This window comes from Lethenteron reissneri, chromosome 18 (genome assembly GCF_015708825.2).
Source record: "Lethenteron reissneri isolate LAM-NWPU_2019-01 chromosome 18, ASM1570882v1, whole genome shotgun sequence".
NCBI classification, from domain to species: domain Eukaryota; kingdom Metazoa; phylum Chordata; class Hyperoartia; order Petromyzontiformes; family Petromyzontidae; genus Lethenteron; species Lethenteron reissneri.
In genome coordinates this window covers 2,370,010-2,383,103 of record NC_083796.1, presented here as the reverse complement: position 1 = coordinate 2,383,103, position 13,094 = coordinate 2,370,010, and the positions used below count along the sequence as shown (strand labels likewise).

Below are 13,094 nucleotides of genomic sequence, written 5' to 3'. Positions count from 1 at the left end.
TATTATGGTAAAATAGACATGTCGGCGATTTTCCAGATATTGTATCCAATTCCAATTTATTTTAACCCCAGCGACCGAAAGCAGAAGAGAATAAAGTATCAGAGCAGTGAATCTGAACAAATTGAAGGCGAGTCAAATACAGTGCTACAGTGACATGAAGTGAGATGTTTTATGACTTCGTTTTGTGCACGAATCACTGCTATTAATACAGTGCTACCGTGAAATGCAGTGAAGTGTTTGATGACATACTTTCGTGCAAGATTCACTGCCATTACTCTGCTGAATTTTTTCGTAAATATTACAGCTTCCGTCCTAGGACGGGCAAACAAGCTCGTATTAAAATAACAATTCAAGAGCTACAATAGGAACAATAGGACAGGCGCATGTTTTGGGCAAGTGGCGGCAGCTTGGACAGGCCTTCATCCAGAAGTGGATTATTGTTTTGGGTACTTCTTCATCGTGGAAAAAAGGTTCATGTGTGAACTCTCAATTGTTTTTTACGTGACACAACTCCAAGAGAAATCGGTTTAATATATCAACGCAAGTTAGAGACATCTTATTGACTGTTAAGAAAAATTAATGGACATGGGCAGAGCACACGTTGCCAGAAGGGATGATGGTCGGTAGTCGAAGCGAACGATGGAGTGGCATCCATCATCATTATCATCATCGTAGTCTGCCATGGTCAATCTACTGCTGGATGAAGACCTCCCCTAGCCACCACCATTTCTCACGCTCGAGCGATAAATGAGCCACCCAGCAGCTGCTGCACATGCGAGCTGATCTCATACCCCATCTCCTCGGTTAGGCATCCTCTCGGAAGGCATTTTCTCCCTTGGTTACTGCCACTCGGTTATTAATCTTGACCATCGGTCATCGTCCCTGCCCAAGGCCATTTAGTTTTACTTCACACTTTTAATTAGTCTACGACCAGCGTGCGTGCCACTCTCTAACTTAATTCACATCGAAGAAAATGAGCCACACCTAAAGCAGAAACCCTGCGCATATGTACAAAACACAAGTTTTGTTTACACAAAACCTGAATAAATCAGTCTGGTGGACAATCAATTAATCCCCTTTGAAAATAACGCATATTACATGCGCATAAACCTTGGGCGGACTAGCAATGAGCACGATCATTTAATTGCCTTTTTAGCTTCGGTCCGATACGGGCGGCAGGCATTAATCAGCCCGGCGCCACGGCGCTCGACATTCAGAAATGTAAATGAGACGAGGGAGTCGCAACCACCACCACTGCCACCACCACCACCAGCACCACTGCTGCCGCCTCCGCAAGCCCACGGCTGCTGCTGCTGCTGCTGCTGCGCTGTGTGGCGCTTCACGGCGCCGCACGCGCAAGCGCCCCGTACCTGTTGTCCGTGGGGAGCAGGGAGGCGAGCGCGAGCGCAGACAGCTTGCGCCTCCCTGGCTGCGTGATGTTGTCCATGCGGTCCACCCACATGTCCACGAGGGAGCCCAGCAGCTGGTCCGGCTGTGAAGCGATTAGGGAGGCGAGCGCTTAAGCGTAGCGCAAAACAAATGCGGAATCGCTCGCCCGCTTGCTGCGTAAGCTTTCGCGATGTTGTTTTTGCGTTGTTGTGCCGCGTCTTATTCGGATATCACATCCTGACGTTCTGCTCTCACGTGCTTGCAGTTTCCTCGTTTCATGAAAGAAAAACGTCGGATGTCGTGCCGAACAACGTGCGGTACAACAACAACAGCGTGTCAGAAGAGCGACAACTCAAATTGTCTGCGTGACTCAACAGGACGAATTATACGTGGGAGAGCAAAGCCAACTGGGAGTCTTTTGTATCGCTAACTTGCTCGCCTGTTCGTTCTTTTATGATGGAAGCAGTCAAAAGGCGAGGGGCAAGGCACCCTGAACTCTCTGGTTTATACAAAATGAAACAATTTTTTTTCGTCGTAAAAATCCATTTTGATCGCGCGAGCCTGAAAACTGGATTCGAGCCTAGGAACTCGGCGGAGCTGGCTTGATGCTCTGACCTCTGCGCGACCTCTAAATCAAACAACTCGACAGAGATGATTAACAAGGCACTGCCTTCACCTCTAGACCAAGCTCCATTTTGGTGACACGAAGCCGGTTGCCGCCTCTTTTGGGAACACTCGCAGATGAGTGCATTGCCCCCCGGGTGTTAGAGATCAGCCCCTGGAATGCGACTTCACAAAATTACTTCTGGGATGCTTTCAAGTGACCTCTTACCCACACTGGGAGGACACTGCATATTAAAATACACGTTGCTGTTGATGTGTTCTTTGCATAGTAGTCCAACTAGTGTTTAGTTTTATTCTCAAATCTGGATTTTTTTCTTCTGAAATTTCAAATGAAAAACCAAATGTATTGATAACCATGCCAAGACCATATTAGCACGCTACACTCAAATAACCCTGCTTTTAGTGTTAACGCGGTTGGCTATGAATGGTGCGAAAGAAGTTCAACATGCAGTAAACCCTCTCTATCCGCGAGGGTTACGTTCTTGAAAACGCTCATGAATGCAGAAACCTTGTTCCAATGAGAAAAATTTGGATACATTGTGGGGCAATGGTAAGTGTTTAATAACAATGACTTCAATGAATACATAATAAATTATTAAAACAATGCATTTTTTATTACCTTTGATAATGATGATTTGACGTCGATGGAGATGGTGGAGATGGTGAGGAATTGAGGATGACTCCTCGGGGAGATGCAGTTGTTTGATAACAATAACGCACAGTTGTTATCATTTTAGCACGTCTGAAAACTGGAATCGAGTCTAGGATTTTCAGCCATGTTGGCTTGGCGCGCTCACCTCGGAGCCACCCGGTCTCCTTTGAAACTAAAACCATCGTGAAACCGGAAACACCAAGAGACAAGGCTCCTCACCTCTTGGCCCAGCTCCATGCCGATCTGCCCGAGCAGGCCCGAAAAGTACGCAGGGTTCTGGAGGATGATTCTACCAAAGATGCCGAGGTACGTGGCCATCACAACCGGATACCTCTGATTGGGGCGAGAAGCACGGGGGGAGGTGGGGGGACACAAGGGGAGGTCACCTTCCCTGCGCTCGACAACACACGCTGCTGCGACGACAACCTGTCGCCGCTGCTGCTAGAACGTATCACAACGTCCCCCCCCTCCCATGTGTGCTCGTCTGTGGTATCACAAGCAATCAGAGCGCTTTTTATGCACGAGAAAGAGGGCTTTATCAAGTCCATTGTTCGGAATTATTCACAGTCTTCGATATAACAATTAAGCGCCAATTAAAGTGGGTTGGTTAACAACAACGCCCACGTAATTCTGCGATGATCTGGTTTACGTGGAGAACGCTAATTGCGGGGCTTTTGTAATAACATTCGAACAGGGTGTGTATACGCCGGTACGTCAAACATGTTAATGCATTTGGTGATCTTCGGATGTTCTCTCACCACGGTGAATTTCAAATTAGGAGGGGGAGATGGGATGGGCAGTGGGGGTTGGATGTACAGGAGACAGCGCTTGCGGCTTGCAAATTTGCGCTTGACAATTATCAACGACAAAAGAGAAAACCATGCGCTGGAGAGGATGAATCAAAAGGTTCAGTCTGGGCACCGATTCCAGCCAACAAAGGCGGTCACTGCATCGCGCGCTTTCAGATGTGCTTCTGCAGCCGTCTGGAACGCAGTTCCTTCTGATATTAGGAAGCCACTGGAGCGATGCACTTTCAAATCTATATATTTAAAATTAATTTATTTTGAACTGCTTTCTGTGTTTAGTTTGTTGTCCTTCCCCCGCACCTCCGATTCGCATGGTTTGCTACGTACGGTGTGACAGAAGTTCAACATACATACAGGTAGAGCAAAAAAAACGACTACATACAAATGCTGGCATATATTTGTGTACGTATGTTGTATATGAAGATTAAAGCTTCGAGTCCCTTACCTCCCCATCCAGGATCCCTTTGAAGATGCTGGGAAGGAGTGGGTGGAAAATCTGTGGCCCTGCTACTGGGTGCACTTTGAGAATGTTTTCAATGATCTGCAAATGACAAACACAACAACACAAAAACAAAGATCCTCCATATAGTCTGAACAGACTGTTTGGGGCAAGTGCTGTTAGCGAGTAGCACCTGTTAAGGCCAGGACGGCACACGAGGGGGGGGTGGGTCTCTGGCACCACGCCCGGCCGCCTTAACTCTCCCTTCGTGTTGATATTTACACATTGCACTGGGTACTTGAATATGTGAGGCCGAGTTTACCTAGGAGAAGCTCAGGACGGGTTCAGAAAATCGTCACCGGTGTTGGCCGTGAGCGGGAATCGAACCCGGGTCGCCGGGTTCATAGCACAAAAATCGTTGCACAACTGCTCATCGCGCACACACACCAACATACACACATGCACGCGTGCCGCACATGCGTGCAAATGATGTGCACACCGCAAGACCAAAGGTGTTTTTTTTTAGGAAGACAAATGGCTGGAGCGGTTAAAAGCAACGGAGCAAATAATTTCTAACCGTATCTTGAATTCTTTTGATGTCTCCCTTTTTTTTCAGTACAAACATCAGTAGCCCTTCCCCCCCAACCCCCCATACTTCCTGCCCTTGACATTTGGAGCAACAAAAAATAAGCAGATGCACAAGGCTTAATTGACTCCCTTATTTTGTTTCTATTCACGGGCACTTGCATTTGATCCAATAATCGGATATTTTGAATAGACCGGCAGACTGACCGCGGTCCAACCCTCAAGTGCGAATGGCGATATGCAGATTTGAATCATGGAAAGAGCTTAAACTTGAACTCAACAATTTTTTCATTTTACCAGGTTAGGCCCACTGAGCTACATAGCTCTTTTGCAGAAGAGACCTGGCCACAAATGACCGTTCAACTAAGTGGCTGATCGTGTACAAATGTATAGCAGCCAAATACTCCAAATGAGGCAAAAACGCAAGGACCTAGAGAAAAATCCACGTGACCAGGGAGAGAACATGTAAACTCCAAATATACAGGCAGTGTAAGGGTCGGGATTGAACCCACGACCTCCTGTATACCAGACAAGGATATTAACATCTCGCCATGGGCGCCTGGTTTTGAACCACGTCGCAGTCATTCTGTGTGCTGGCAGAATGACAACTTTTAAAAAATGGACCCGTCACGTTTTATGATTACGGGGGATGGATCAATATTGTTTACAGTTTTATTCGGGTTGGCACAAAAATCCACTCCGGTATGCAGCGTGCGCTTTGCTGACAAATGCACTAGTTTTGATGCATTTCCTGAAGACAACACACTGCCAAAGATTTCCTTGGTGACAGACCAAAATTCATAATTGATGTTATCAAAGCAGCTGGAGTTCTAAGAAATAAGCGACAGTGCCTCTTCGCTTTGTTTTGCATTCTTCTGAAAGGAATTTCTTTTGTTTCCGAGGTTGTGAAAACAGGTGCACGCAGCCTTGCCAACAAACATTGCCAATACAACTTAAGCACCGTCAGATTTGCAGGTGCACTCCCTCAAAGACTTAAATCCATTCCTCAACCATTCACTTCGGACAGTTAAATCAACTTTCACGAAGGGCAGAAAAGCAGTGGGCCGTTTATAATGTCCCTCTAGGAGTCCCATTGCCTCTGGCCAAGCCTCCTGGACAAGACTTCATGTCCATATGGAGCGCGATGATCCGCGAGTACAATAATGAATACATTTAATATTAAATGTACCCAATTACACTTAACCACGGTCATCGATGTCATGGTTATCATATATATGTGGATGCAGATCTTCTCTGCATTCCCAGGTCAAGGCTTCGGTCGATGGGTGACCGAGATTGTTCCCGTGTTGCCCCCAGGATATGGAACGGTCTTCCACGAGATATCAGGATCTCTGAATCTGTGGACATTTTTTAAAAATGTGTCTTAAAAGCTATGTATACGCTTCCACTGATTAAACTTGAAGTTCATTTACTAAATGGAATTGTGAAATGTATTTATAATATAAGAAGTTTTATGCTGAGTGTCTGCTGCTGATGTGTCCTCTACAGCGCTTTGAGATCCTTGATGAAAAGCGCTATATAAATGGAATTATTATATATGTAATAATTCAGAATTTCCAACAGACCAAACAATCCAGATTAAGTCAACCTTTGCTGAGTGGGATGCCACTCATTCTCCTCCAGTGTCCCTTATCCCCAGCCGTCCGTACTGTCAGCTCCCTGTCTCTGTGTCCAAGTCCAGGCTACAGACAATCCTCTTCTCTACCTATGACTCACTGCCTCTCTCTCTCTCTCCATAGATCAAATAAATATGCTCACTGTTCCGACCAATATCTTGAGATGCGGTCACATTTGGATGCTATATAAATCCGCACTGTATGCGAAATGCACTGCAACAGAGGAGCAATAACATCACTCGCACAGTTCAATGAGCCTCCCGTAATGCAGTATCACATCCATGCGTGTATTGATGAATAGATTCACTCGTAATATTTATTTATACTCGAGAAATCCGATGAGCTATAAAGTTCTTTATCACTGATTAAACACAGAAATTAATGAATTACAACTGATTCTATGCTCAGGATATGTGTATTTATCAAGGCCTGTGATCACACGAGACTAACGTTTCCAAACGTCCCGTAAAGGACACGTATGTGCCAAGCAAACACGTGACCTGCATTCCTCGGGTACGAGAGGAGGATCGTTTTTTCAGAACTAGCAACACCATGCCTCTAACTTTAACGCGAGCTCAGCCCCTTCTGTCACCGCAAAGGACTCTTTATACTCGGTCGACACTCACATAATCTTTGTTTGCATTACTATTGGAATACCGCGGTGGCGAGATGTTATCTCCCTCTCCCGGTATGCAGGCGGTCGTGTGTTCGATCCGGACCCTGACGCCTATATATTTGGAGTTTGCATGTCTCTCTCCACGTGGTCACGTGGATTTTTCTCCAGGTTTCAGAAACGTGCGTTTAGATTATTTGGCTATGTATTTCCACATGATAAGCCGCCTTCTTGAGCTATCATTTGTGGCCTGCTCGCTTCTGAAAAAAAGCTATGTATGTATGTATGTTGAACTGCTTTCGCACCGCACGTAGCCAACCGTGCTAATCGAAGGTGTGGGGGAAGGACAACAAACTAAACACAAAAATCAGTTTTAAGAAATTAGTTTTCAATCTAGATTTAAAAGTGCAAAGCTTCAGTGGCTTCCTAATATCGGAAGAGCGTTCCAGATGGCCGAAGAAGCACATCTGAAAGCGCGCAATGCAGTGACCGTCTTTGTTCCATGACGAGCCAAAAGCCGCTGCAATATCGCTCAGTGGGCGCCTTACCTAGGAAAATAAAAAAAATCTTTAAAAATTCATATAAAGTTCAGTGAAAGAAAAAAAATAGGATGGTGCCGAGGTGAAACCTGCCAAATGGAATATATTTTTTCTATTTGAAAGTCCTATTTGACCCTCTGTAAGTAAAGGCTTCCCCCACACCTCTTACAGAGCCCAGCGATAACGGCTACGATTTTAGCAGAGGGAGGGGGGCTTGCGGACCCCGCACGCGACCTGCCCCTCGCGCTCTCTCGTGCACCGCTCCACATTCAAAAATGGAACTTCACGTCAAATCTTCACCTCCGGTAGGCTCAAGGATACAATCGTAGCGCTCGCAGCTGGCACAAGTTCAAAGGATTAAAAAAAACCCAGACTGATCAAAGGAGTGGCTGATTCATGTTCTTCCCTACCTAGCATATATGAATGCGCTCGGACAACCAATAAGAACAGCTTCAACCAGCGCACCGGAATCTCATCCGCACCGATGAGATCACACCGCCTTTTTATTAACCCCCTGGGCAATCAAATTTAAATCCCCCCCCCCCCCACGCCGCATTGATAACGTGTGGAATTTTTTCTTCGTGGTCTCCTAACACGATCAGAATGAATTACGATCAAGCAACCTGTTTAACGTTACGCTCGTTAAAACTTATTTCTTGAGAACTGCTTTTTCTGGATGATGAATGCTGTACACGTGGTGTAATTCGTCTTTGATATTGATGCTTTTGTCGCGCGTATTTTTGTTATTGTTGCTGTACTGACGCAGTAACACGGATCTCCCGTGTAAAACATTCGAGAAACTAGCCTAATGGGATAACACATTAAACACACTCAAACTCAATTGAAAGTTTAAACGTGGCTTGAAGGGACACAGATATACGCTTCTTTAGAAGAGCTTTCTTGTGTTTAGTTTGTTGTACTTCCCCGCCGCACAGTTGGCTACGTACCTAATAAGACTTCGCAGTTCTGCCGGGCGCAGCGGCGGCCGTCGGCAAACAGCGCCTCCGTCTCGTGAAACCCGCGCGGAGGGCGCTGCACACGGAGGGCGCTGCACGCGACGGCTTTGAAGCGCCCCGCCGAGCTTGCGGACAAACAGCGCTCTGCCTTATTTCCGTTATTTACAAAACGCGGCGCCTTGCAAGCATCGCAGGCAGGCTTGTTTGCACGCTGATGTTTTTTTTTATTTCTCACAACATAACTGTATGTACCTGTCTTTAGCTTGGGTCAGATCATTATATATATGCATATTGTATATGTAACCCTTCCCCATCTTCGTTCACACAATCTTCACCTGCAGCCACGAGTGATCCAGTGGTGGATGAAAGCCTCAATGTGCCATCACAGTCTCTTTACGGTCCTGCCATGCAACACCTCATCTAGATCCTGCTCATGGGCCGGCTTCATCACTCAGTCCCCACGAGTTCTCTCTTTGCCTGCCATGGTTAGTCTCGACCCCCAGCGCTCATCCCAGCCAGCGACGCGTTCTGCCCAGGTCTGCTTACTTTTCTCCGACAGTTAATAGACACAACAGACACACGGAGATAGAGAGGTGACAGAGAAACAGAGAGAGACAAAGACGTAGAGAGAGACGCTCGAGCCAGATGCGGCAGGGAAACACAGGAAGAGACACACACACGACACAAATAGACAGAGACACAGAGACATGGAGATATAGACAGAGACTGATAAAGACATGGAAAGTGACACCAAGTCAGACATGGAGCAACCCAGGGAGACAGTGCGATAAAAAGCGACAGGCACAGAGAAGTGTGAAGGCCTCTAAGGAGACGGGGGGCTCTGTGCGCAAGTGTAAGCTCCACACGCGTGCAGGCGGCAGTGCTGACAAGGACGAACCTGGGAAACGAGGCCACAGTGAAACAGTCCAAACATAATAATAAAAAAATCAATAGTAACGCCACCTTCACCGAGCGCAAAAATCCTGACTTAACATCCCTAGCTATAACACTGTGTGCACCACCTTACGTTCCCCCCATTAATTCTGCGCCAAGTGACGGGCTCCATAACTTTAATGCAAACAGTTTGGGTCACGCTTGGCCGGATTCCGTTTGCTTAATGGGGGCTCTTGCACCATGACCCGAGTGTCGGCGTGAGCAAGGGCCCGGGCGACAACACCCCCTCCCTTACCCCCTCCCCTCCACCCTCCCCTCGCCCGTCGATCACTGCCAGCTCGGAATGCCATTTCTCCATGGCCAGCAATGCATTTGTCAAGCGGGACTGACGGCGGCGGAGTGACTCGCTCACTCGCTCGTGCGTCCCTCCATCCATCCGTCCGTCGACCAGGCCACTGCAGTGCGGCAAAAGTCAAGGGTTCTCTCCCCCCCCCTCTCACCCCGTCGCTGTAGCTCGCAGAGAGACGCACACACTCAAGAGGTTCTGCGTGTCGGGACGGCTACAGGGACCAGTCTAATTATAGTGGGGACACGGCCCCCCTTTCTCCATCCATCGTCTCTGGAGTGGCGAGTGGGGGGGTGGGTGGGCGGGGGGAGGGGGGTTCTGTCTCCCCCTCTCCCTGCTCGCCCTTGTCTCGGATAAGGAGCACAACTGGTCGCGAGGCGTGCAAGAATTAAATTGATTGTCACGATTCGAGGTCACGATTTTGATTCGAGAATGCATTCATTTTCCATCTCCTTTGTAGCTGTCTGTTTTGTAAGTCACTTTGATATTGTTAGGAATTTTAATTATTTTTCAATCCTCCCGACATTTGATGGAATGTCACGAGCCAGGGTCACAACGAATTGAAATTATTATTTTTTGCCTCATTCTTGTGTCTCCGAATGTCTCGCCTGTCTTGTTTTCGTTCCAGCCATCATTAGCCTAAACTTAACATTTCCACAATATTGCACACATCGCAAATAACATTTTCTGCATGTTAAGTCTCCACAATGAGCGAGTTGCACGGGATGGTGGCAGAGCGAGCTGATGAGTGGATGAGTGAGCAAGTAGGTTAGAGAGATGAGCGAACGAGCGGGTAACTGAAAGGAAGAATGAGTGAGAGAGCAGGCGAGCTGGTGAGCAAATGAGCGAGCGAGCAATTGGGTGAATGAGTGACACAGAGTGTGCGCGTGAGCGCGTGCGCGCGTGCTACTAAACAAACGACAAAACTGGTGAGCAGGTGGGCAGAACAGAGCAGAGCGAACGATTGCAATTAAGGGAACGGGACAAGCACATACACGTGGAGTGACGGACACACCACACTCACCTTAAGGATGTGCACCTGCCCCTCGGTGGTGATGTCGGCCTGCAGGTCGCAGAATGCCTTGCACAGCGTGGCCCCGTAGCTCTGCGGGGACGCGGTAACATTTACATGCGAGCATTCATCATCCAGCAGAAGGCCCCCGAGGTTACCATTACCATACGGCACAAAGGCAGATGACAGCTCAAGGTTCCAAGAACAAGCCAACCACTTGGGCTTGCAAATCGCGAAGAGCCGTCGGTTCCATCCTGGCAGCATTCTTGCCTCCATCGCAAAGACGCGACGACACGATCACGTTTCGATTTTGTATATGGACACGGTGAGTGCGCGTGCGTGCGGGTGCGCGTGGGAGCAGTAGTGTAGCGGTTAGCACGCTGTGCGACGAACCCAGCATCCCGAGTTCGATTCCCGCTCACGGCCAACACCCATATGTCGACTCAGCCTAAAATTAGTACCTGGTACAGTGTGTAAACATTGCCACTAGAAAGACAAAGGCAGCTGGGCATGGTGCTGGCCACCCATCGTGTGCCGTGCCGGTCCCGATAGGTGCTCGCTAACGGCACTTGTCCCAACAATCTGTTAAGGCTATACGGGGGATCTTTGGTCTTTGTTTTTTGTCTCCCAGGATGTCCAACACGAGTTTGATAAAAAAAAAAATTCACGACCAGATGTTCTGCCACACTGCTCCAATAAAATCAGTCACTGCACTGAGGTTGTGTTAAACCGTAAGGGATTCGAGTTCACAATGAGGTCACTCGACTAACTTCCCCCCTCGCACGATTTGTCACGAATCAGGGCCGTGAACCAATTCAAGGATTGATTCTTTCTTGTTGCGTTTGTACAGTCTCGTTTGTAGAGTTGCTTTTTCAGCTTATAACGTCTCATTTCTAAAGTGTGTATATCATTGGCATTGCTGTAATGTAAGCACATTACATGCATACATCCGAGGATATGCATTCTTACGCACGCAACATGCTGCATATTATCGTCTTAAACCTCAATGTTAATCCATGCATCAGCCGCACACCGACCCAGGCATATACCCAGACGTACACAAATCCATGCACCCAGTTATACAATGAGAGATTTTGTCTTTGCCTTCACTGCAATACAAGCCGCGTGTAAAGTGCCCCCGGAATACAGCATTGTGCGAACTACATATAAGCTAATGGGAAGGCATTAAGGTAATGTTTCTCAACTCCAGTCCTGGAGAGGGACCCGATAGCAGCCACGCAGCGCGTGCAGTGGCTCATTCTGCACATGGGTAGAAGGGATTGGTAAATCAGGAAAATGCGGACCGCGGGTGGTTCGCGAGGTCTGGAGTGGAGAAACGCTGTTGGAAAGGACACTCATCTCACATCCTGCACGGGAGGAGAGGTGGCACAGTAGTTAGCGCACCGAACGAGCTGTAAATCGGGCGACCCGAGTTTAATTCACAGGCCGTGTAAACAGTAGCGGCAAGTGACAAGTGATCTAGAATTATAAAAAAATATATATTTGACCAGACAAGGCCCATTGAGTTTTCAAGCTTTTTTTCAGAAGTACCCGGCCACAAATGATAGCTCAACGAAGTGGCTTATCACGTCCAATTTTATAGCAGCCAAATACTCTTAACGCATGTTTCTAAACGTGGAGGGAAAATCAAGAGGACCCGGAGAAAAATCCATGCAACCACGGAGAGAACATGCAGACTCCAAATGTACAGGCTTCGGGGTCGGGATCGAACCCACAACCTCATGTACACTAGGCGAGGTAGTCAACATCTCGCCACAGTGGCGCTCTGATCTGGTCCCATCCCCTTTTCCTCCACCAACCCGCACAGACCAGCGTGGTGAAAAACGGTCAAACAACGCCTGTGACTGACACTGCATGGGGCGGGGTGGGGATACCAGGCAGCAGGGGATTGACAAGGAGGGGGGGAGGGGTGTGGCGGTAAACAGTAAATAAAACATAGCTCTCACCTCCAGAAATTCGACAGGAGCCAAGTAAGCGTAGGCCCGCACGATCTGTAAACACATCTGCATGTTCTCCGAGCCCAGTTCTGCAAACAGCAGGCAGGAGCAGCGCATCCATCCATTCAGTTTTCGTGGCGCCGTGGTAACGCGTGTGCCTCACGGCAAGAGGAACCTGGGTTCAATTCCAGACTCGGGTGTGCCTGTCTATGTGGAGTTTGTGTGCTCTCTTGCTGTGCTGCATGGCCTTCCTCCGGGTTCTTTGGTTTCCTCCCATTAATTAAAAACAAAAAGCATACACCGTAACTAGCATTGGCCAAACATCCCAATGCTAAAGAAATCACCTGCAAATGACCCAATTGTAATTACACGGAGGGATGTCGCCCACTTCTGTGGCAAAACTTGGCAGAACCCTTTAAATATATGAAAGTAAGTGTAAAGCGCAAATAATTAGGATGAGTTAGTCACTTCAGATTGTTCTGTCGTAATAGGCAAAGAGGGTTAGAGAAGCTGTCGAGACGAACGCGACATATCCTGCGAGGACAATGTAATTCGCGGGGGAAGGTCCGTCTATAATAATACCGCGTCATTTAAGGGCATCGGTCAATCACGCGGCATGGCCTGAGCTGGTGGCGCCATGTGAC

At 47.8% G+C, this 13,094-nt stretch overlaps 1 protein-coding gene across 1 annotated transcript in view; it reads right to left on the bottom strand.

Moving 5' to 3' along the window:
• Window positions 1-13,094, bottom strand: part of IPO11 (importin 11) — a 93,476-nt gene that overhangs the window by 18,175 nt on the left and 62,207 nt on the right. Inside the window, exons 23-27 of the mRNA XM_061553429.1 lie at window positions 12,460-12,539; window positions 10,505-10,585; window positions 3,917-4,012; window positions 2,885-2,998; window positions 1,371-1,492 (exon numbers count right to left, since the gene is read on the bottom strand). Coding sequence (XP_061409413.1) covers window positions 1,371-1,492; window positions 2,885-2,998; window positions 3,917-4,012; window positions 10,505-10,585; window positions 12,460-12,539 — 493 coding nt within the window. The remainder of the gene's footprint in view (window positions 1-1,370; window positions 1,493-2,884; window positions 2,999-3,916; window positions 4,013-10,504; window positions 10,586-12,459; window positions 12,540-13,094) is intronic.